Source organism: Callorhinus ursinus, unplaced genomic scaffold (assembly GCF_003265705.2).
Source record: "Callorhinus ursinus isolate GAN/ISIS: 27379988/994484 unplaced genomic scaffold, GSC_fseal_2.0 scaffold1, whole genome shotgun sequence".
NCBI classification, from domain to species: Eukaryota; Metazoa; Chordata; class Mammalia; order Carnivora; family Otariidae; genus Callorhinus; species Callorhinus ursinus.
This window is the reverse complement of record NW_027397063.1, coordinates 58318774-58344501: the sequence shown is the minus strand read 5'-3', so window position 1 is coordinate 58344501 and position 25728 is coordinate 58318774. Positions and strand designations below refer to the sequence as shown.

The window sequence follows — 25728 nt, the reverse complement described above, 5'->3', positions numbered from 1 at the left end:
TCTGTCGTTAAGTGGCTGCCTTCGGCCCAGGTCATGATCCCAGGGTCCTGGGGTCGAGCCCCACATCGGGCTCTCTGCTCCGCCGGAAGCCTGTTTCTCCCTCTCCCCCTCCCCCTGCTTGTGTTCCTGCTCTCGCTCTCTCTCTCTCTCTGTGTCAAATAAACAAATAAAAAAATCTTTAAAGAAAAATAAATAAAATAAAAAATAAAAAATAAATAAAAATGTCCAGTAGTATCAATTCCTTGCTGTATGAAGAATCAGATATTATTTCAGTCTGGTCCTAGGACTATTAGCTTCTTAAACCACTACTGAAATTTGAGCTCCTTTTCTCTCCAGAGAGCATCTCAATTTCTGGCTTTCCTGACTGACTTGTTTCCTTCGAAGCTATGTGAGGAAGACCCTAATTTCTGCTTCTCTTCTCTTGAACTCATTCATTCCCTACACCCCCCTCCACCAGTCTTCTATCCCCACCTATAGTTTCAGGGATTCTTTTTGGCTTCATCAACTCTTCTTAAGGATCATAGTTGGCAGAGGACGTGCAGGTGAAGTATGGATGTTAAAAATAATATTTATTTGGTATTTATTTATATTGTCTAAAGTATAAACTGTTTTGTGGCGTAGGTTTTTTTGGAGATTGTTACCACCCTTAAAGTGGTTCATTTAATTTTCTAAATTCTCATTGTACTCTTTGAGAAGTGATGATTCTGAATACATCTTGAAGGTAGAGTGAACAGGGTTTCCTAAAGAATGGGTATGGGATATGAGAGACTCCTAGGTTTTGGCCTGAGCAACTAGGAGGATGGAGTTCCCAGCAGCTGAAATGGGAAAGCCTGTGGATAATGCAGGTTGGTGGCACAGGGTGAGGAGGATGGGGAGTTTTGTACTGGACATGTTATATTTATGTCATATACTTTTAGACAATCAGGTGAAGAAGTCTAGGTGGCAGTGAGTATAGACATTGGAGTTCATGAGAAAGTCTTGACTGCAAATATGAATTGGGAGTCATGGATACATAGACAGTATTTAAAGCCACTAGAGCTCCAAGGAACTGAGTGAAGATAAAAAGGAGAAAAGAACTGAGCTCTACCTTAAGAGTTGAAGAAGAGAAGGTAAATGAGGAAAGAATGGGAATGAGCAGCTACTGAGGTAGAAAAAAAACCAAAGTGTGGCATCCTAGCAGCAAGTGAAGAAAGGCATTTGGAAGGAGACATTGATCATTGAATCGACTGCTACTAAGAGATCAAGTAAAATGAGGACTGCAAAGTAGCTAGTGAGTTTAGCAACACAAAGGTCATTGGTGATCTTGACAAGAGCAATTTTGGTGGAATGATGGGGGTAAAAGCCCCTTCCAGAATGGATTTAAGAAAGAGTAAGAGGAGAGGAAATGGTATGTTTGAGGTAAATTCAATTGAGAAATTTTCCTGCAAAGGGAAACAAAGAAATGAAGCAGTAACTACAGAGAAATTGAGGTCAAGAGAAGTTTTGTTGTCCGTTTTTTTGTTACTGCACAAAAAACAATTTTTCTGGCTACGTCTCCACAGAGACCTGTTCAAAACCTTGAGTTAATTCATGGCATATTCCAGTAAGAATGGGTGGCTTTGATGGATTTCCTAATCATTTGTGTGGCCTCTAATTTGACTTCATTTGTGCATGAAATGGTTAATAATAACTGTAAAGATCAAGAAAGAAGAGAAATTGATTACCTTTGTAGTCAGAAAACTCAGCCAGGGCTGAACTCTTCTCTGGGAAAAGCTGCACATTGGTTACTCCTTCTCTTCCATTTGTGGGGTTCTGAAAGAAAGTTGTTACATAACTCTTATCAATACGAGGTGGCAGATTTTCAACCCTGATGGTTCTTGTCAGTTCCAGAAGTCTTGGGAAAATCTGAAATTGCTGAACTCTATTGTGTCCAACAAAAACATAACAGATGTCCTGACATCTACAAATAAAAATCAGTTTGTTGGTGTTATAATTTCATTTCATAGCAAAAGAAAACAGATTTGAAAGAGTAATTTGATTTAGAGGCTGTAACTAAGAATTAAAATTTAGATACTATATTTCTGCATAAATTTAAATTTCACAGTGTCAACTTCAACCTATCCCACATTGCTTACTGTGATGCATGAGTGCACAGCTATCATTAACAGTGGCCTCCACTTAAGACCATTTTGGGAACATAGATCAATAGCTACCTTTCTAGATGAAATCAAGTATGTGCAGTCACTTTGTAAGCTGATAATAATAATGATGATGATTATAATACAATATTGTTTCCTAAATCTAATTTCTCTCTCCCCCACCCCCGCCTTACTTCACCATATCTTGGTCTCTATTTGGACATATCATCATCATAAAAATAAACTCCTATAGCTATTAAGCTCATGGGATATTTGAGGCACATTCACAGTGGTTAAGAAAATACACTCAGAAGTCAGAATGTCTAATTTGGAGTTCTGATTCAAATACTTACTAGCTGTGTGACTATTTAATTTTCTTGAAACCTGGATTTCTTCATCTGTAAAATGGGGATAATAATGTACCTATCTCATAGTGCTACCTGTTTTGAGATGAAGTAAGTAAAAACTCAGCACAGTGCTTAGCATAGAGCAAGGCACTTGATAAATGCTAGGTATTAGTAGTACCAAAAGTAATAATACATAATCCCTTGGCAATTATCTTACTGGGAGTTAGAGCACAACTTTTAAACAAAACCCACTATGGGATGCCTGGAATCTCAACGTAGGATACAACCACAATTTGCAAATGAAAGGTTAAAAGGTATCGTCTGTCTTACCAGTATTTTTGGAGAAAAGTCATGACAGCAACTTTAATATTGGGTATTACTTCCACCCCGAAGTCACCATTGGCTTCTGACAGGCCACTGATCAACTCCACAAACAAGGAGAGCACATTCTCTGTCATGGTGTCTTGGATATTGTGAAATGCAACCAAAAGGGAGGCTTGTGAAGAGTCTTTTGAAAATTCACCTATTTCATCCACTTCCAATTCATCTGTTTTATCCACTCTTCCGAAAAGCATTACTTTTGTACTGAAGTCTTCCAACTTAGCAATTTTGAGAGAGACACTTAAGATGTTAGTTTTTACATCTGATTTGAGATTTGAAAGGATTTGGCCTTTATATTACTTTCCAATGTTTTAAATGCTTTGGAAGAAAATAGATTTCACTTACTGCCTTATTAAAAAAAAAAAAGAAGATAGTAATTCTGGCTAAATGATTGTATAAAGTTAACCCTTATTCTTTGTAAAGTCAGATTTACTCACTAAATCACAGGGAAAAAAATAACAAACATGACAATAAATATTGATGTTCTTCCACTGACATAAATTAATAGAGCTACAACTCATTGCTGAAAAGAAAGAAGTTTCTATTACTGCATAATGAAAGGGCAATCTACAGATAACCAAAATAAAAAATGCTGCATATTCACAAAGAAGACTGAGTATGGGGTAGCCATTTATGGGGAGAACAGAGATTATTACTTTCATTTTTCATTGTTCTTAACACTTTAAAGAGAAATAAAGGAACTTTTAGCATGATAAAGAGGCTTACTCTGAACTCAGAAGAGTAGTGAAAAAACAAAACAAAAACTAAAAATGTGCCCTGTTACCTCTTCTATTTGATATATTTTTCGGAATTCTTCCTGGTCATCAAAATAAAGTGGCAAAAAGAAATGATGAAGAATATAGCAATGGAAAAGATACCAAAACCAATCATTTTTTACAAATACTACAGCCACATATTGTGAAAATTTTTAAAATCATCAACACCATCAAGAAAGTGAAAAGACAACCTACAGAATGGGCGAAAGGATTTGCAAATCATAGATGATAAAGGACTTGTATCTGGAATATATAAAGAACTCTTACAACTCAACAATAAAAAAAGCAAATAATCGAGTTTAAAAAATAGGCAAAGGATTTGAATAGACACCTCTCCAAGGATGATATACACATGGCCAATAAGGACATAATAAAATGTTGAACATCATCAGTCATTAAGAAAATGAAAATCAAAACCACAGTGAGATATCACTTCACACCTACTAGAATAACTAAAATTTTAAAAGGCGGACAATAACAGGTGTTGACAAGGATGTGGAGAAATTGGAACCCTCATATCTTGCTGGTGGGATTGCAACATGGTACAACCACTTAGGAAAACAGTTTTGCAATTCCTCAAAAAGTTAGAGTTACCAAATGACCCACATGTTTTATACCCCGATAGGAATATACCCAAGTGACATGACACGTATGTCCACACAAAAACCTGTTCACAAATGCTATGGACAGAATGTTTGTGTGCCCCCGAAATTCAGATGTTAAAGTGCTGATCCTCAATGTGATTGATGGTATTTGGAGATGGGTCAGATGGGAAGTAATTAGGTTAAGATGAGGTCATGAAAGTGAAACCCCCATGAAAGGATCAGTGTCCTTATAAGAAGACGAAAAGACCACAGCTCTCTGCCAAGTGAGAAAATAGCAAGAGGGGTCATCTGCAAATCAGGAGGAGAGGCCTCCTCACCAAGAACTCCTGATCTCAGACTTCCAGCCTCCGGACTATGAGAAATCAGTATTGTTTAAGCCACCCAGTCCATGGTATTTTTTCTAGCAGCTCAAGTGGCCTGAGACAACAAATGTTCATAGCAGCATTATTCACAATAGTCAAAAAGTAAAAATAACCAAATGTCTGTCAGATGACGAATGGATAAATAAAAAGTTGTATATCCATAAAATGGAATATTATCTGGCAATAAAAAGTAGCACAGTTTTGATATATTCATCAACATTATGGAAGCTTGAAAACATGATAAGTGAAAGAAGTCAGTGGCAAAAGGCCACATACTATATGATCCTATTTATATGAAATGTCCAAAATACATAAATTCACAAAGACTAAAGTATATTAGTGGTTACCATGATCTGTGGGGAGGAGGCAAATGGGAGTGACTGCAAATGCACTTCAGAATTTCTTTGGGGTGATGAAAATTTCTAAAAATAGATAGTGGTGAACACTGTGAATATACTAAAAACCACTGAATTGTACACTTTTAAGGAGTGAATTTTATGGCATGTAAGTTATATCTCAAAACTGTTATTAAAAAACAAGAATCAATAAATCAATCCTCAGAGAAAATGTAGGTAAGGATATATGAGATCACTTTAAGAGAATTACTAATGGTGAAAATAAAGTCTTGATAGATATTCTCTGCACTTGCATAAATACATTACAAGTGATAATACTCTCCAAGTTATAGATGTAATATATGAAATCTCTTAATTCAAGTCCAGTTAAGATACCAATATGGTAATTTATAAAATTTGACAAAATGAAAGTAAAATGTATTTTAAAAAACAAGACAATACCTGGGCAGAAGACATGAACAGACATTTTTCCAAAGAAGACATCCAAATGGCCAACAGACACATGAAAAAGTGCTCAACATCGCTCAGCATCAGGGAAATCCAAATCAAAACCTCAGTGAGATACCCCCTCACACCAGTCAGAATGGCTAAAATTAACAACTCAGGAAATGACAGATGTTGGCGAGGATGCGGAGAAAGGGGAACCCTCCTACACTGCTGGCGGGAATGCAAGCTGGTGCAACCACTCTGGAAAACAGCATGGAGGTTCCTCAAAAAGTTGAAAATAGAGCTACCCTACGATCCAGCAATTGCACTACTGGGTATTTACCCCAAAGATACAAATGTAGGGATCCGAAGGGGTACGTGCACCCCAATGTTTATAGCAGCAATGTCCACAATAGCCAAACTTTGGAAAGAGCCAAGATGTCCATCAACAAATGAATGGATAAAGAGGATGTGTAATCTTCTTGTGTAATATTGTGTAATATTCCATTGTCTGAATGTACCATATATACACAATGGAATATTATGCAGCCATCAAAAAAACACGAAATCTTGCCATTTGCAACGACGTGGATAGAACTAGAGGATATTATGCTAAACGAAGTAAGTCAGAGAAAGACAAGTATCATATGATCTCACTGATATGAGGAATTCTTAATCTCAGGAAACAAACCAGGGTTGCTGGAGTGGTGGGGGGTGGGAGGGATGGGGTGGCTGGGTGATAGACATTGGGGAGGGTATGTGCTATGGTGAGCGCTGTGAATTGTGTAAGACTGATGAATCACAGACATGTACCTCTGAAAAAAAGAATACATTATATGTTCAAAAAAAAGGAAAAGAAGATAGTAGGAAGGGAAAAATGAAGTGGGGGGGGAATCGGAGAGGGAGATGAACCATGAGAGATGATGGACTCTGAGAAACAAACTGAGGGTTCTAGAGGGGAGGGGGGGAGGGGGATGGGTTAGCCCAGTGATGGGTATTAAAGAGGGCACGTACTGCATGGAGCACTGGGTGTTATTCGCAAACAATGGATCATGGAACACTACATCAAAAACTAACAATGTAATGTATGGTGACTAACATAACAAAATAAAATTAAAAACAAAAACAAAAACAAGACAATACCAAATGAAATGCACTTCTACACTTTAAAATGCATCTTTCCACAGACTGGAAGAAAATATTTGCACAAGACATAACTGATTAAAAAAAACTGTTATCCAAAAATATAAAGAACTCTTACAATTTAACAATAAGAAAGCAACCTGGGGCACCTGGGTGGCTTAGTCGGTGAAGCGTCTACTTTTGGCCCAGGTCATGATCCCAGCGTCCTGGGATCAAGTCCACATTGCTCTCCCTGCTCAGCAGGGAGTCTGCTTCACCCTCTCCCTCTGCTCCTCCCCCTGCTCATGCTCTCTCTCTCTCTCTCACGCGCTCTCTCTCTCAAATAAATAAATTAGATCTTAAAAACAAAAAAAGAAAAACAGCCTGATTTTAAAATGGGCAAAAGACCTCAACAGACACCTCACCAAAGAAGATATACAGATGGCAAATAAATATATGAAAAGATGCTCAATATCTTATGTCATTGGGGAAATGCAAATTAGAATAACAATGAGATACCACTACACAGCTAGTGGAATGGTGATAATACCAAACGCAGGCAAGGGATGTGGAGCAACAGGAACTCTCATGTATAGCTGGTGGGAATGAAAATGGTGTTCACTTTGCAAGACAGTTTGATAGTTTCTTAGAAAACTAACACATTCTTCCCATACAATCCAGCAGTCATGCCGCTTAAAGAGTTAAAAATTTATGTCTATACAAAAACCTACACATGGATGATTATAGCAGCTTTATTCACAATTGCCAAAATTTGGAGGCAACTAAGATGTTCTACAATAGGTAAATGGATAAATATATGGTACATTCAGACAATGGAATATTGTTCAGTGCTAAAAATAAATGAGCTCTCAAGCCTAAAAAACGTGGAGGAAACTTAAATGCATATTACTAAGTGAAACAAGCCAATCTGAAAAGGCTAATAACATATGATTCCAACTATATAACATTTTGGAGGCAAAACTATAGAGACAGTAAAAGATCAGTGGGTGCCAAGGATTAGAGGAGAGGGAAGGATGAACAGCAGAGCACAGAGGATTTCTAGGGCAGTGAACCTATATTGTATGATACCATAATGGTGGATGTATGTTATTAAACATTTGTCAAAACTCAATAGAATGTACAACACCAAGATCAAGCTCTAATGTAAACTATGAACTTTGATAATAATGTGTTGCTGTAGATTCACCAATTGTAACAAATGTACCACTCTGGTGTGAGATATTGATAATGGGGGAGTTAGGGGTGGAGCAGGTGGTATATGGGAACTTTCTGTATCCTCTACCCAATTTTTTTTAATGCATCATTCAGTAGTAATTATAAAGCTAAATGGTTCTAAATTAAGAATAGATGATATGACAGGAGGTACAATAGAAATTTCAGGTATGAACCTTAATCTATCAAAAAGCTTAACATGAAGTATTAAGAGGAATAAGAAAATAAAGAGATGAGTCATAATTTAATAAATATTGTTGGGAATATTAGTTTTCATTATTAAGAAAATTAGATATAAATTCATATGTCATAATCAACAACTAACTACAATACTATTAGCCCCCAATGGGTTAAAAATGTTAACTTTAAACACTCTAAAGTAGGCACACCTGGGTGGCTCAGTGGTTAAGCACCCAACTCTTGATTCTGGCTCAGGTCATGATTTCAGGGTTGTGAAATCAAGCCCCATGTGGGGCTCTGCTGAACTTGGAGCCTGCTTAAGATTCTCTCTTTCCCTCTCCCTCTACCCCTCCCCCACTGCTCATGATCTCTCGTTCTCTTAAAAAAAAGAGAACACTCCCAAAGTAATAGATATTTCTATAAATCTGTATAATATATAATATTATAAATTTTAATATATCAATATAGATTCTATATTTATATATTTATACATGTTTATAAATATAAGAACTTTTATTCTACTTCTTCTGGAATGACAAACAGACTTTCAAAACACATGAAGCCCAAATGGATAGAACTCCAAGGAGAAATAAGTCTACAATTATACTTGGTGATTTCAGCATCCTTTCTCAGTAATTGATAGTTCAACTAGTCGTAACATCAGTAAGGATATGAGGATTTGAACAACACTTTTAATCAACTTAATCTAATGGATGCTGATAGAACACTTCACCCAACAACAACAGAACACACTTTGAAGTGTCCATGGTCTATTTATCAAGATAGAGCATATTCTGTCCAGAAAACAAATCTCAACCTATAAATTTAAAAGGATTCAAATAACACAAAGCATGTTCTCCAATCACTGTGGAATTAAATTAGAAAACAACAGCAAATTAGCAATAGGTCTAACTACATGGATGAAACTCAACTGCATTATGCTAAGTGAAGAAGCAAGGCTCAAAAGACCATGTGCTGCATGGTTCCACTTCTATGACATTCTGGAACTATAGGGACCAAAATCTGACCAGTATTTGCCAGGGACTCACCTTGAGTGAAGAGGTTGATTACAAAGGAACCAGTGGGAATTTGGGGGGGGGGGCTGATGAAACTTTTTAGTATCTTTATCTCTTTTATATCTTGCGGTTCTTACACGATTGTATTCATTTGTCAAAACTCACAGAACTGTATATTAAAAAGTATGAATTCGCTGTATGTAAATTATACATTAATTTTTAAAATGAAAGGAAGTCAACAGCATTCATATACACAAATAGAAGATACAGTGAATGAAAAACCTCATGTACAATAGAAAAAAAAAGATAAAATGTTTAGAAACAAACTTAACAGGAAAATAGTCTGTGTAAGAAAACTATAATAAACACTCTTTAAAGACACAAAAATAAACCAGAACAAAGAAACGGCATCCTTTGTTCTTGGTTAGAACATCTCAACACCATCTCAAGATGTCAGCTGTCTGTAATTTATATGCAAATCCAACATAAATCCCAATGGGAGCTTTTTTTTTTTTTGCCACTGATCATAAATCAGAAGTCAGTCCTAAAGTTCCTAGGTAAAGATAAGCACAAAAGAATAACTAGGAAAACAGCGGAAGGAAGAGCTGTTAGGGGAACTAGCCCTGACATTAGAATATATAACAAAGCCTCTCTGCAACAGATGAATAAACATGTTAATGGAATAGAAGTTCTAGAAACAGTAAAAATAGATATAAAAATCTAGTATATGATAAAGGTGGTATCTCAAGTCACTAAGGCAGTGCTAATCTTTTTAATAAATGGTGTTGGGACAACTGGATACCCATTTGGAGAAAAGATAAAATTTGATCCATTCCTCAAACCATAAACAAGAATAAACTCCAAATGTATCAAAGATCTAAATGTAAAAAATAAAGCATTACAAATAAAATGGATGACTATAAGCTGGGTGATGGGGAAAGCTTTTAAAATATGACCAAAATTCCAAATGCAAGAAAATAAAAAATTGGTAAATTTTACTATAAAAATAAAAACCGTTTGCATGGGGGAAAAAGCCACCATCAGCAAACTGAGAAGACAAAGGACAAACTGAAAGGAAACGGCGATAACATATATCACAGATGAAAACTTACTACCCCTAATTTATAAGGCACTTTTTAAAAACTGAGGGGAAAGAGACCAAAGATTCCATGGAAAACGATGCCCCGCCCTCTACTCTCTTCCGGGACATGTCAGGGTGGTAAGCTCCTCCCCAAGGAGAGGGGGTTCGAGGGCCGTGGGGTCTCCGCGCAGCCCCGTGCTGCAGTGTCGCGCGCCGCCCTCCGCACTCCCGCCCGTGACGCCTCTCACCATCCTCCCCGAGGAAGGGCGCCAGCCAGCGGGGCGGGCTGCGGCCAACCTCACGCTCTTGGCCTCCCGATCTCCGGGGCTCCGTACACACAGCCGCACAGGCGCAAGTTAATGCCCAAGTTCTTCCGACGTCCGGGAGTATGGGCCCCGGGGAGCAGGGTGCAGCCCTCCCCAGCTCCGCTCCTCCACTCACGCGGCCCCGGCCCTACCCAAAGGGTTCGTGCCTTTTCTTTCACTTTCTTTTCTCTGAAAATCACTACTGCCTACGTTGCGGTCTTATGGTCGGAAACAGCGCCTCAAGATTATATCACCCATTTGGGACAGACGTTGCTGTCAGACAAATTTTGGGTCCAAATTCTGGGCTCTGCGATTCATCAGATGTGTAACCCCAGTAATTAAATCTGTGCAATGGGCTTAGCTACTTCATATTATCATGGGAATTAAAGGAGGCAAAGTCTGAAATACTCTTCGGATTTCTGTCACAAAAGCAAAGTGGCAGTAAAGGCGAACTTCTGAAAAGGAGTTTGGGCAGCCTGTATACTCAAAGTGGGTAATTGAAGAGAGTTTAATAAAGGAATTACCTTTATAGGTGGAGGCGAAGGATTAGGGGAAACCACTGAGAAATGGCGAAGCAGCCTCCCTCTCCCTTTACCGCGTAGGCTGAGGGGGCAAGGGAAGACTGTGTACTGAGCCTGTTACCTGAAGGCAATTTCAGCCGCACTTTGCTCCAAAGGCCAATACTCAAGAGAGGAGTTTTGGTTGGAAAGGAATATGAGGTTTTTCAGGAGGTCGGCCACCTGGGGAGAAGGCAGACTCTTGTCCAAAACCCAACTTAGAGGTTTCTTTTCTTTAAGATTTTATTTATTTATTTGACAGAGAGAGGCACACCGAGAGAGGGAACACAAGCAGGGGGAGTGGGAGAGGGAGAAGCAGGCTTCCTCCTGAGCAGGGAGCCTGATGTGGGGCTCGATCCCAGGACTCTGGGATCATGACCTGAGCTGAAGGCAGACGCTTAAGGACTGAGCCACCCAGGCGCCCCTAGAGGTTTCTTTTCAAAGAAAATTAAGGGGGCGCCTGCGTGGCTCAGATGGTTAACTCAGCAGGGAGCCTGCTTCTCCCTCTCCCTCTACTGCTCCCCCTGCTTGGGCTCTCTTGCTCTCTCTGTCATAAATAAATAAAATCTTTAAAAGAAAAAAAAATTAGGGCAATTAATCGGTAAAAAGGGGAGCACAGTGGTCTGTAACTCTTCTTGATTCCTTGCAGACTCAGTGGCACCAGCTACCAACGTGCTGTTATCACTGTGCTGGGAGATTGTGTATTGGTGCGGGCTTGGGGTGGGGGGGTGCGAGGGTCGGGGGGGCTGTGCAAGTGTGTTTGGTTCTAGGTCTTTCTAGAAAACAGTGCATGATAGATACACAAAAAAAGGTTTAGTTAATCAATCACGTGGCCTAAATGTGCTTGCTAAAACTTAAAGACCACTAAGTTGGCCAGAGGGGCAGAGGTAGCAGCCCCAAACCTGGAAAGAGCCATTTGCCTATAGAAGAGAGCCATTCCAGGGAAGCCATGGCTACTTTCTGGAGACAACAAGGGAAATAAGTTCCCACTAGCTCCCCCTACCTTCCTGGTACTTTGCATTGCTGAACTCAACCAGCAATCAGGGCACAGGATGGAACTGATGCAGTCCCAAGGCAGTGGATTTTGATATCACATTAATAAAGATATGTATAAAGTGTTAGGAACGCAAGAAAATAAGGGATTCAAAATTTGAAGACAAGATTGAAGGAGAGTTCCCACAGTAGTGGCATTCGGGTGAGACCTGGAATGAAGAGTAGGACATTTCTAAGTGGAAAATGAGGCAGAGGGGCATTCCCGAGAGGACAGGTAGAGAAAAGGCCAGAAGAAGCAAGGTATAGACAGTGGCTTGGAAAAGTTGATAGTCTGGTGTGAGTGGACCATGGGGGCTTGGTGAAGAGGACAGAGCATGAGGTGAGCAAAATAGAATGAGAAATCCCTGAGGGCCGTGCTGTGACGTTTGAACTTTATATTCTAAGCCAGTGATCCTCAAAATGTGGTGCCCAGACCAGCAGCATCAACATCACCTGGAACTTGTCAGAAATGCAAATTCTGGGGTGCAATCTCACATCCACACGGTTAGAAACTCTGGTGGGGGTGGGTCTTAGCTATCTGTGTTTTATTGATCCCTCTAGTGATTCTGACCCAAGATCAAGTTTGCTGTAGGCATCGGGGAGTTGCTGAAGGCATATTCCAGAAAGATGATGAGATCAGAGCTATTGTTTTTCTTTCTTTTTTTTAAATATAAGTTTTAGATTTATTTATTTAGTTTGGAGAGAGAAAGAGAGCACAAGCAGGAAGGGCAGAGGGAGAGAGAGAGAATCTGAAGCAGCACAGAGCCCGATGCAGGGCTCCATCTCACCACCCTGAGATCACGACCTGGGCTGAAACAAAGAGTCAGACGCTTAACTGACTGTGCCACCCAGGTGCCCCGGAGCTATTGTTTTTCAAAAGGCAGTTTGAAGGGACTTGAGGAAGGAGGGATGGGGACAAAGAGTCAGTAGACGGTATTTTATTCATTCTGGTGAAAGAACTATGAAGAAGCCAAGTGGGCAGTGAGATTCGAAGTGAAGGAGAGATAGGGCTGGTGACGATGGACATGCAGGGAGCAGGATAGGGAGACGTAAAAGGTGCCAACACTAAGGCCACATTTCAGTGTGCTATAAATGTAATAGATTTTACATTGTCTGTTGTTTTCCCAGGAAATAAAGCTGAGTTTCCTCCTCTATGAAATAAGACGCTTAAAATGCTTTCTACAGTCTCTTTCAACACATATGCCAAGCAAACGAACCTACTGAGTGACATGCTAGATCTTTTCAAGGCTCTCTCTGGCCAGGGTGGTAACCTGCATTGCATTGCATTGCTTCTTAGTTTGCCTGGCCTCCCTTTTTGTTCGTCCTTATCTTCCCTGACGTGGGCTTGCATCTCCGCCCCAAAATTGTTAACAATTGATCTTTGTCTTAAGGCTCTGTGCTTTGGAGGACTCAGGACCCCAATCAGTAGTAAAGGAAATAGTGCCCAACTCCCATAGGGAAATCAAAGTAAAAACAGTACCACTCCATAAGATGAGGGTAAGGAAGCCCAACAAATGTTTGGTTTTTCTCTTAAGGACTGCTTTCGTGCTCTCTGTATTGTGATTTATAATAAGAAATATATATTTGGTCTTCGTCCCTGTTTCTGGCACAGAGCTCCTAAAAGTCTTGCAATTTCCTAATGGCTGAGAGTGATAAAGATGTCTTTTGTTGGTGAGATGACCTAAGGATGGTTGCCAGAGGAATCAACTACATGATCGGAGGGTTGGAACTTTCAGTCCCAACCCCTGATCTCGGGGGAGGCGGGGATGCTGGAGGTTGACTTCAGTCACAAATGACTGGAGATCTGATCAATCGTACCTATGTTTTGAAGCCTCCATAAAATCCCCAAAAAGGATGGGGTTTGAAGAGCTTCCAGGGCAGTGAACAGGTGGAGATTTGGGCATAGTGGTTTGCTTGGAGGCCGTGGAAGCTCCATGCCCTTTACCCATATCTTGCCCTATGCATCTCTTCCATCTGGAAATTGATGAGTTATATGCTTTTGTAATAAACCAGTGCTGTAATGAGTAAACTGGCTTCCCAAGTTCTGCGAGCCGCTCTAGCAAATTAGCAAACCCAAGGAGGGGGTTATGGGGAACCAGAGATTTATAGCTGTTCAGCCAGAAGCACAGGTAACATCCTACGCTTGCTTTTGGCATCCGAAGTGGGGGAAAATCTTGTGGGGATGCAGCCCCATTAGCCTGTGGAATCTGACGCTGTTCTCTGGGTAGAGTATGTCAGAATTGAGTTGAATTATAGGACCCCCAACTGGTGTCAGAGAATTGCTTGGATGTATGGAGGGAAAACCCACACATGGAAATTGGATGTAGAAGCTTTCTATCTTTAGAAAAACATCAAATATCTTAATACTGTTTTCAATTCTCTTTTTCCTTCAGAGAGAAGGTGCCCTGATTTGCTGGTACCCAGTGAGCTATCTGGGTAATCCAGCACTGATGCTAGAAAGGTGGGGGAAAAAAACAACAACTCTAGGAGCAAGGAGGGGGCAAGTGCAGTTTGATAGGGTATGGCATCCACTTTCTCTAGAAGGAGAGAAGAGATGAAGCCTGTAGCCTACTTTTATCTTGTAGTAACCTATGTGTTAAGGAGAAAAAATACTAAGGAATGTGATTTTCACAGCTGAAATTGGTGGTAGTGAAGTCAACCCTGTTACATTTTACTGCGATGCTACTTAGCAAGTAGCTACACACAAAATCAACTGCAGACATCTGCACACATGGTATATTGCTGTACACTGTTGGGGTTGTAGAGAACTCCCAGAATCTCATCCTAGGGGAAGAGAAAGAAGGAGTACAGGGACGACACAGACAATCTGTTCCTATATGGATATAACTTTCTTTCTTTGTAAGATTTTATTTATTTATTTATTTATTTATTTATTTATTTATTTATTTAATTTATTTGAGAGAGAGAGAGCCAGCAGGGGGTGGTGGGGGAGGAGCAGAGGGAGAGGGACAAGCAGACTCCTTGCTGAGCTTGGAACCCTACTCGGGGCTCCATCCCATGACAGAGAGATCATGACTGAGCCGAAATCAAGAGTCAGACACTTAGCTGAAGGCACCCCCCCCGGGCGCCCCCAGATATAACTTTATTTAAAGCAGATACAGATGATAATACCTTCCACAGAACGAGAGCAGTAATCCAAAGGCTCACCAACCACTCTCACCATGAAACTTGCCTTTGCACACACATTGCAATCAAGGATCCGGAACTTAGCAGGAACCAGACTGTTGCTTTTTTGAAGCAAATTCAGCTAAACGATCCATAGACACAAAATCATAACAGTAAAGAATTTAATGAATCATCAAAAACTAAAGGTATAATCTGATTTTTAAAAGAAGACCTATCACTTAACTTAAGCTTCCTTAACTCTCTGGACAAAGAAGATTCTGGTTTTTTAAGTTCTTCAAATAGGACCTCCTTGGAAGAAATCTACTTTGAGCACTGTACAGGAATCCATTTCTGAGAGAAAGCCAGAATAATGGGAACTCCTTAGCCAGCTCCATGGAGAAGTCCCCTGTAGGAGGCAGGGTAGCTCTGGGGTGTGGAAGCTTGGGGCCAGACTATCTTCTTCAAATCCCAGCACTTCTACTTATAAACTATGTGACCTTTGTCAATGTACTTACCTCTCTATGCATCAGTTTTCTGTTATAAAATGGAGATAGCATTAATAGTATTAATCGCAGATACAAAGCTCTTATAAAGAGGATAAAATAAACCCATAATAAATATTAGCCATTACTATCTGATTAACAAATGTATACATGTGTATATGTGTATCCTTAGGAAAAGAAAAAGACTTCTTGTTCCTCTTCTTTGGAGAGAGTCTGGGACATGGATAACCAGATAGTTTACTAGCATAATTTTCTTCAGACTTAGAGAACCATTTAAAAGTACATTTTGACATGCCATATATTCCTAAGAGTAGGCTCAACTTGCCTTGTCTCTTGTCCACAGAGAGTATTATGGAGAGAGATTTTAAGGGAGAAAACAGGACTTGGTGGGACTTTAGTAAAAGAATGGAAAAACTACTATGGTGGGGGCTACACTACTGAGAAAGTGATGGTCTATGGAAACTAAAGTAAGCTTATTTAACTGTTCAACTGGAAGCAGGGTATACTTAAAAAGTACAGTAATATCCATGGGAAAAAATGTTCAGAAACATGTAGCATTAGTATGACAGGGAAAATGTACCCCATATGGCAGATTTTAAGAATCAGGAGGGAGCAAGGACCAAATTAGAGGCCTGGTCAAAGCTCAGAGTTCAGAGTTCAGAGGCTAAGTGTTCTGGAGTAAGAAACTCAGTTTTCCAAATCAGTGGTGAGGTCTCCAGGAATGGCTTCCTAACTCTTGCCTCTGTCAAAGATTTAGGGAACATATATCCCTTTGCTGGGCTATTAGCAACCTGAGTCAGGCAGCAAAAAATTATGAAGCACCAACTGTGCATCAGGCTCTGTATTGTGAAAAAGAACAGCCTTACTCCATTTATTACCAAAGGTTGCCCAATCTCTGCTTCTGGCCATTTTTCTGGCCATGAGGGAGGGAGGGGATTGTGTGTCTCTAATTTTCCATAACCAAAGCCCCATCCCCCCTTCACACTAGGATTTTACTTTTAGGGTACTTAAGGAGCAAACAAAAAAACAAAAGGCTACCTCAGAGATGGCAATAAAAAGGATCAATTGACAGCTACTATTTCAAAAGAAGAACACAGAAGATGATTTCAGACCCACAGCACTCCACCCCCTCCCCCCCACCAAAGATGACCCAAGAATGAGGCACAACACCTACAAAATCACACAAATCTTTGGAGCTTTTATCTTCCATAAAAAGTAACACTCCAGAAATGACAGACTAGCACATTCTTACTCTTACACAGACCACTTCTTAAGATGAAAAAAAATTTTTTAAGATTTATTTATTTATTTATTTGACACAGAGAGAGAGAGAGAGAGAGAGAGAGAGAGCGCACAAGCAGGGGGAGGGGCAGGCAGAGAAGCAAGCTCCCCGCTGAGCAGGGAGCCTGACTCAGCACCAGGACCCTGGGATCATGACCTGAGCTGAAGGCAGACGCTTAACTGACTGAGCCACCCACGTGCCTCATCATTGAGATGAAAAATTTTAAAAGGCGTCTCTTCAACTGTGTTTTTTGAAAGCTTGGCTCAAGACAGCCCTCCAGCAGTCTTCTTACTCAATTCCTTTATTTTTCAGCTCCTGTTTGACACGTTTCAGATAACCAGGATCAGGGTAGCCATACCTGCAGAAGGAAAAAGCCCCTTAGCTTCTTCATAAATGCTCTTAAAGAATCTTTACAGTAGATCCCTGGCATTAACATTCAGTGTTGCAAACATTCAAAAACAATCCTGAAGGCAGATGACTTACAGTCACTTGTAAGTGTGCAGATGTGAGCCATTTAGCTGGCAAGTGAGCCTAGCTGTCTGCCCAGGATCCGCCTTCCAATAAGACTTTTTAAAAAATTTTCAGCTCATGGTAAGCAGTGACTCTCCTAAAGTCATACTACACTATATATTATGGAGGGTAATCATATTCTACAGGAGAATTTTCTAATTTGGGAAATTTTCAAAAGTCTCAGGATGCATTCCCTTTTGAATACTAAGGGTCTGAGGCATTCTATTTGAATTTCATAAAGAGCAAATAAAAAAAATTGGATTACCTATAATACAACTTCCACCACCATTAACTGAGACTTTTCCTAGAGTACTATTGGCCAAGGGAATTTAGAATCTCTATGGACCATTGGGAGGGGAGGGTAAAAGAAAGGGTGATTTTAAAAGAAGGCAAAGTAAATAATATTGCTAGGATCTATCTTCCGAATAGACAGGAAACCCCAAATTAAATCACCTTAGATACCATTCATCCTAGATTCTGAAGTTCACTCTCTTTAATGCAAAATTTAGTACCTATGTGACATTTTGTGGTTTGGAGGGTAGAAGATGATAGAACCAATATTTCTGCCTTATGATATTATCATTCCAGACTAGCATCTCTCAAAATACTTTATCTTAATTAATAAATGAATTCAGTAAAGTTGCATGATAAAATTAGTATACACAAATCTGCTGTAATTTCTATACACTAAAAACAAAGCAGAAAGAGAAATTAAGAAAACAATCTCATTTACAATTGCATCAAAAAGAATAAAAGACCTAGGAATAAATTTAACCAAGAAGGTGAAAGACCTGTACTCTAGAAATTATAAGACACTGATGAAAGAAATTGAAGATGACACAAACAAATTAAAAAATATACCATGCTCATGGATTGGAAGAATTACTATTGTTAAAATTTCCATACTATCCAAAGCAATCTACAGATTCAGTGCAATCCCTCTCAAATTACCAATAGTATTTTTCATAGAACTTCAACACTTAATCCTAAAATTTGTATGGAATCACAAAAGACCCCAAATAGCCAAAACAATCTTAACAAAGAAGAACAAAGCTGGTGGTATCACAATTCCAGATTTCAATCTATACCACAAATCTATAGTAATCAAAACTGCATGGTACCAGCACAAAAACAAACACATAGATCAATGGAGCAGAATAGAGAGCTCAGAAATAAACCCATACTTATATGGTCAATTCATCTACCACAAAGGAGGCATGAATATATAATGGGAAAGGCAATCTCTTCAATAATTGTGCCAGGGAAACTGGATAGCTACATGGAAAAGAATAAACTGAACCACTTTCTTAAGCCAAACACGAAAACAAATTCAAAATGGATTAAAGACCTAAATGTAAGGCTTGAAACCAGAAAACTCCTAAAAGAAAACAGGTAGTAATCTCTGGGACATTGGTCTTAGCAACTTTTTTCTGGATGTGCTCCTTGGGCAAGAGAAACAAAAGTAAAAATGAACTGTTGGGACTACATCAAACTAAAAAGGTTTTGCAATAAAACAAAAAAGGCAATCTACTGAATGGGAGAAGATACTTGCAAATGATAAATCTGATAAGAGGTTAATATCCAAAATATATAAAGAACTCATTATAGCTCAACACCAAAAAACCCACAAATAACCTGATTTAAAAATGAGCAGAGAATCTGAATAGACATTTTCCAAAAAAGACATAACAGATGGCTAACATACACATGAAAAGGGGCCCAATATCACTAATTATCAGGGAAATGCAAATCAAAACCACAATGAGATATCACATCACACTTGTCAGAATGGCTAGTATCAAAAAAACAGGAAACAAGTGTTAACAAGGATGTGCAAAAAAGCAAGCCCTCATGTATTGTTGGTGAGAATGTGAATTGGTACAGGCACTGTAGAAAACAGTATGGAGGTTCCTCAAAAAGTCAAAAACAGAAATACTGTAGGATCCAGTAATTCCACTGCTGGGTATTTACCCAAAGTTCGAAAAGATATATGCACCCTTATGTTTATTGCAACAGTATTTACAATAGTCAAGCTATGGTAGCAACCTGAGTGTCTATCTATAGATAAATGGGTTAAGAAGATTACATATATATTACGTATATGTGTATGTATATATTTGTGTATTTGTGTATGTGTGTGTGTGTGTGTGTGTGTGTGTGTATAATGGAAAAATACTAAGCCATAAAAAAGGTTGAAAGCTTGCCATTCGCAACAACATAGATAGACCTAGAAGTTGTTATGCTGGGTGAAATAGGTCAGAGAAAGAACTATACCATATGACTTCACTTACATGTGGAATCTAAAATACAAAACACACACCCATAGAAACACTCTCGTAAATACAGAGAACAAACTGGTGGTTGCTAGGGGAAAGAGGGCTAGAGTTGGGGGGACAGGCAAAAGAGGTGAAGGGTACTAAAAGACACAAACTTCCAATTGTAAAATAAATGACAGATGGTAACTATACTTACTGTGGTGAGCACTGGGTAATGTATAGAACTGTCAAATCAACTGTTGTACACCTGAAACTAAGGTAACATTGTATGTCAACTTTACTTAAAAAAAATACTTTACTGCTATAAAGTCTCCTTCTAGCCACCTCCTCAAACTGCCATATCTTAGAACCTCTAAATCCTGTTTAGCAATCATTATGTTTCAGAAGGTTCTCACATTTGTGGTCCACCAACACGGGACGTTTTGTGGTGGATGTCATTCCATGTGATGACATTGGAGACTCCTAGTGCTCGAGAATCCCCCACTGTGAAAATCAGCTTTTGGTCAAAGGCCCTACGAAGCAGTCTCAAAACCTCATTTCCTTCCTCATTATCAGGCAGGTATGCTCTTCGTTGTACTCCACAGTATTTCTTTCCTGGGTTTGGGTGCTCTTCCTGTACGAAGACAAGAAAGTATCACATGAAAACACTCCCAAGTCTAAATTTTATTACCCAGATAGATATGCTCATTTGCAGACAGAGCAAACCAAAAAAAAAAAAAAAAAAAGAAAGAAAGTTTCGCACATATTCCCAATATTTCATATTTCTCTCTTTCCCTAAATTCATGCTGGAAACACTATCCATCTTCTGATTTGCCCCATTCTAACACATAAGCACCACCACTCTTTCTCTGACTTAACAGACACAAAAGATACCTAAGTTATAAGCAAACATTGCTACCTTTATTACTGATATTATTATTATTCCTATTTAAAGCCCTTGCATATGGAAATATACATGGAAATAATTCCCTGGGATATCCAGTAATCGGCACCATAACAGTCTCTTGCTCTGATAATTCTAGTATACTGGAAAGAATGCTCAGAAACACTTACTGTTTGTATGCCTCCTTTCATGTTATATTCAATCACAATGGAGCCACAGGATTCATAACCTGGAAGTGCGTCTCTCAGGACAGTGACAGTCATGGTCCCCTCTGGCTGATTGCCTTTCTGGATACCATAGGAAGTCTGGCACACAGGACAGACCGGCTTATAGGACAAGGCTTTGTTGATACAAGAGGTGCAGAATGCGTGCTTGCACTTGGATAGCACTTGTTTGTTACTGATGATGTCGAGACAGATGCTACATACCTCCTCTTCCTCGTCCACTCCTGACACCCCAGAACTGGCAGAGCGCTGGAATGTTGGTGAAGTGACTTTTGAATCATTCCTATCAATGTCCATGGGTGTTTCTTCGTCCTCATTCCTTTTATCTCCAGCTAATGGGGACATTCCTACTTTTTTAAAGATATACTGCTTTGCCTTTGCAAGGTGATCTGGCAACCCAGTCAAAGTCATTGACTCTTGATTTAGTACAGAGTGTACATGAGGATGGTTTTTTCTAAAGTCATCAGCCAACTTGGTCTGATGTAAGCGCTTTCTCATTTTGCCCAGAGGTTTCAGTGAAAGAACTTCTCTCATCAGCTGACTTGACACATGTTGATAGGCATCAATGAAACTTGCATAAGCATGGGCAGACAGATCGAATTCTTTGTCCTTAGGTTCAAATAGAAAGTGGACTTTCTTAGTGTCTTTCCAAACCTGACATTGAGTATTGTACTTTTCTCCTATCTCTATCATCTCCTGGAGTAATTCAGCTTTTACAAGCAGATAGTGAGCAGTGTCAACCTCAACTTCATTCATCATGCATTTGGGAGTCGATATTTTCACAGGTCCCATGACAAGACTTTCAGAGGCTTTTAGGGCAAAAATATATCCGGCAGCTGAAATGTCATCTTGGGTCCCCAGGAGAGTTAATTCTCCTCCTTTCTCCTTTATAAGGAGCTTTGTAAACCGTTGATTCAATTCTTGTTTGATCCTATTTGCCTGCTCACTGTCTCCGAAAGCAACACATTTCTGCTCCAGAGATCCTGTGGTTTTCTGAAATTCACTGACAAAAGATTCGCTAGCGGCTTTGAGGTCACCTGATTGATTGGAGGTGAAGTCTAAATAGACAGTATTCAGAGAACTCTCCTGATTTATTTTTATTTTTACACCAAATCTTCTCTGTACTGAGTCTATTTTATCAGGATAGGTATTCTGGAAGTATTCAAAGAAAGGCAAGGGAATTTCAAGACGGTTGCTTTTGTCTTCTGCCCTGGTTTTTGGTTCTAAGGGAGAAACACAGCTGTTTTGGTCCTGCTGATGGAGTGGCTCGCTCTCTGTTGTCAAAGGGGAAGATTCATGTTTGCGCCCACTTTCCTGGAGTTGCTTCTTCAAGAAATGATGAATTTTTTCAATATCTCCAAGGGTACCACACACCTTCTCAATTCCATCATCCCCTTCCATCTTTTTGACCTTGGGGCAGATAGTGGTTATGTGTTCCCTCTGCTCTTTAGAGAACAGGTTACAGTTCAGGTCCGCCGTGACACTAAGAAAGATCTGAAATTTTAAAAAGAACAAATAAAAGCTCTCAGATGTCAGCCCTACAGTCTCCTATCAAGACAATGCCTAGAGACCAGAGAAACAACCAGAAGGTGACTTCTTTCAAATCCTTTTTGCAGAGGATGCAGCATGCTACGCCTAGAGGTTCTCAGCTCTGTCTGCACATGAGAATCACCTGGGGAATTAAAACAAAACAAAAGAAAAACAAACAAGCAGAAGAGCCAAGGCCCAGGTACATCTCCAGAGATTCTGTTGTAAATATAGGGCCTGGGCACGAGCATATTTAAAAAGTAATGTGGACAAAAAGTCTGGATTCTGGAGCCGTCCGCTTTCTCCGCTATTGGGGAATGGGGTGGAGGGAAGGCACATCTGCTTTCTGGGCAAGTTGCTGTGGTTCTCACACGAGTCTGTGAGCTTCGAGGGGAGCCATAAATCTGAAGAGGATGTGTTTTCCTATTTGCTGTTTTTTCTCATGTTCAGTACCCCCCCCTTTTTTAAACTAAATACCTAACTGCATGCAGTATTGCTAGGCCCTCTAAGTCCTGTCCTTTGGAAGCTCAAATATAGGAATAAAAATGCCAGATTAAGCTAAAAAGGACAGATGCAAACTGAATGTAATATAAAAGCAAGATTTCTATGTTTTGTTCTCCTCAAGGTTTTCGCACATGCTCTTTCCTCCGAATGTAACATCCTTCATCCAGATCTTCCTTCAAATGTTTCCCCAATCCAGCCACCTCTCACACCTCCGTCAGGACCACCCAGAGTCCAAGCCACTGTCATCTTGCTCCTGGCCTGCCACAACCCCTCCTAACTGGGCTCTCACCCTGTTTCCACTCTGGCCCCATTCTTACACTCAGGCCTTCACACAGCAGCCAAAGTGAACCTCTAGAAGTATAAACCAGATCACCCCAGTCCCCTGGCTCAAAACCATCGGATGAATCCCCCAAGATTGAAGTTAAAATCCAAAGTCCCTACCTTCATCCCCTAAAGACCTGACTTCTGGCTACCTCTCCCTGTTCCTCGCCTGTCATTCTCTCTCTTCCCTACTGCCTTCTAGCCACAATGGTCTCCCTCCCTGAAGCCCCTGGGGTTTAGGATAGAAGCTCGTGTCTCAGGGCCTTTGCACTTGTGCTTCCCTCCGCCTCAAACATTCTTACCTCACTTAGCTAGCTCCTTTACTTCATTCATGTCTCTACTCAAACATTACCCCATTTGAGAGGTTTTCCTTGGTATTTTATTTAAAATAATGGTCTGAAAAAAAAAGATATGTCTCTGTCTATCACCTATCCCGTCTTATTCTTCTTCCTAGCACTTACCACTGGCAGACATTTTTTACATATCTATTTTTTTTTTTTTTTTACTATCATCATCTGTTTTGCTCACTAGAATATAAGCTCCCTGAGAGCAGGGTCTATGCTCCTGGCTATATCCCCAGTTCCTGTGACTGTGCCTGGCACACGACAGGAAGTTGATATTGATTTGCCAAACTACTACATGGCTGGCTCCTTCTCATCACTCAAGTCTCATCACTCAAGCCAAATGTTACCTTCTCAGAGAAGTTGTCTCTGACTTTTGGTCAGAAGCAGCATCACCTCCTTCCCCTTCCTCACTTTGGCCCTGCCACCCTCTAAGGCAAAACCCTATTCTATTTTCTTCTTAGCACATATCACTACCTGAAATTGTTTCATTTATTTTGTTTACTTGCTTGTTGTCTTTCTGTGTACTTCCCCACCCAGCAGGGACCTTGTCTATTGTGTTCACTTCTGTGTCCTAATGCCCAAAAGAGGGCCTGCCTCCTGGTAAGTCATCAGCAAGTGGTGGTTGGATCAATAATGAAAGGTACGGTGAATGGAGTGGAAGGCGTAAGAACATACCACCCCTCCTCTTTCAATCCTTACCTTTTGGAGACAGGAATCCATAACATCAGGAATATATTCTTCGTTTTGATGCTTCTCACCAGAACTCACCCCTTCCTGTGACTGTGGCAACGAAGACATTCTTGGTCTTGCATTCCTCTCCATTGGATTCTCAGTGGGCTCCAGAAAAATAGTCACAGGTTTGTTGTCAATCGTAATCTGATGCTTTTCTTTCTTCAAGACTCCCTCTTTAGCTTCAGTGGAGACATTATAGATACACATACACATGGGAAAGACTTTAAATAAACCTTTTATTCATGCATCCGTACCCTGCCCCAGCAGCTTCCCAAGAAGGCTGCTCCCTGCATCCTGGAATGATGGGTTGGTGACAGGGCACTGTGGAGGAACTATTCAAACTCTAACGTGGGCAGCTTATGTTTTTGTTTGTTTTTAAAGATTTTATTTATTTAGTTGAGAGAGAGAGAGAGAGAGAGCGCGCGAGCATGAGTGGTGGGGAGGGGCAGAGGGAGAAGCAGACTCCCCAGTGAGCAAGGAGCCCGATGTGGGGCTCGATCCCAGGGCTCGGGGATCATGACCTGAGCCGAAGGCAGACACTTAGCCAATGGAGCCACCCAGGTGCCCCCAGCTTATGTGTTACTGTAGGAATGAAAAGCTCCTGATAATGGGATACACTCTTTAAAAGTCATGTTTCTGAAACTGTCTCCAGTTTCCCATTTCAATGATATGGAAAAATACTCATTATATAAAGTTAAGTGAAAAGAGCAGGCATCAAAGGTACAACCTCAGAATTTTGTAAACATATGTTGACTGACTGACATTCATAGAAAAAGGCTGCAAAGAAATGTGCCATATTGTTTATCTCCAGGTGGTTTTATTCTTTTCCCACTTGGCTATAGTGAGCATATATTACTTTTGTAATTCTCAAGAACAAACGAGTGGAATAATTAAAACATAAAAATGGAGTACCTACATGACCAGAGTTTCCATACAGGTGTCTGGGGGGAGGGAAAGGTGTCCTTCCCAGACCTGAGAAATTTGAGTTAGGGTGAGGATACTGGAAAGCATCAACTTTACAATGTGGTCAGACCAGATCACGGACTGGGCGCTTCTGGGCTCTATCCTCCCCGTTGGGCTGTGTCTTTTTAGGCAGCAGCAGCCCCCGGTTCCTGTCCCCATCAGACGGTGCCATACTTTCTCCCGCCATCTCTCCTAGGTCAGCATGAGCTGGGTCTGCCTGGAATCCCGCGGGGCCAGGCTCCTTGGCACCCGCAGTCCTGGCCCCGCTGCTCACCTGCCCTTTCCGTGAACTTCACCAGGAAGGTGACCCGGTCCCCGTGGTAGAGGGGATGGACGGTGCACTCCCCGCCGCCGGACCTCCGGCTCTGGAAGTAGATTTCCAGCTTCCAGCGTGTGAGCGGGCAGGACTCAGGCACCCGCACGAGCAGCGGGGACGGCGGGCGGAGGGTCGAGGCCATAGCTCTGGGCGTCGGGCTCCGGGGGCAGTGGGGCCGAGCGGCGCCCCGCAGTCCTGGGCCGCAAAGTTTCAGTTTCGCTTTCCCCGAAATCCCTCCCCGTGCCAGGCAGAGCCGCTCCCCACCTCCTCTCGGGCGCCCTTCCTGCGGCGGTCGGTCGGGTGAGTAGGTCCAGGCCCCGG

General features: G+C 40.7%; 3 protein-coding genes across 4 annotated transcripts in view; 1 reads left to right on the top strand and 2 right to left on the bottom strand.

The window, feature by feature from the left end:
• Positions 1–10460, bottom strand: part of PARP15 (poly(ADP-ribose) polymerase family member 15) — a 49091-nt gene extending 38631 nt beyond the window's left edge. For both annotated transcript variants that reach the window (XM_025875274.2, XM_025875268.2), the window contains exon 1: positions 10251–10460. Coding sequence is in view for 1 of the 2 variants with exons in the window: in XM_025875268.2 (XP_025731053.1) it covers positions 10251–10253 (3 nt within the window). In the remaining variant the exon portion in view is untranslated. The remainder of the gene's footprint in view (positions 1–10250) is intronic.
• A 6332-nt stretch (positions 10461–16792) lies between these two features.
• DTX3L (deltex E3 ubiquitin ligase 3L) lies at positions 16793–25635 on the bottom strand. The gene is made up of 5 exons (XM_025875240.2): positions 25366–25635; positions 24096–24307; positions 20647–22194; positions 19989–20206; positions 16793–17165 (listed from the first exon to the last, which is right to left on the bottom strand). Exons 1-5 carry the CDS (start codon positions 25547–25549, stop codon positions 17096–17098), a joined length of 2232 nt encoding a protein of 743 aa, XP_025731025.1. The 5' UTR covers positions 25550–25635; the 3' UTR covers positions 16793–17095.
• PARP9 (poly(ADP-ribose) polymerase family member 9) overlaps positions 25602–25728 on the top strand; it is a 29038-nt gene continuing 28911 nt past the window's right edge. The window contains exon 1 of the mRNA XM_025875183.2: positions 25602–25707. The gene's annotated coding sequence lies outside the window, so the exon portion shown is untranslated. The remainder of the gene's footprint in view (positions 25708–25728) is intronic.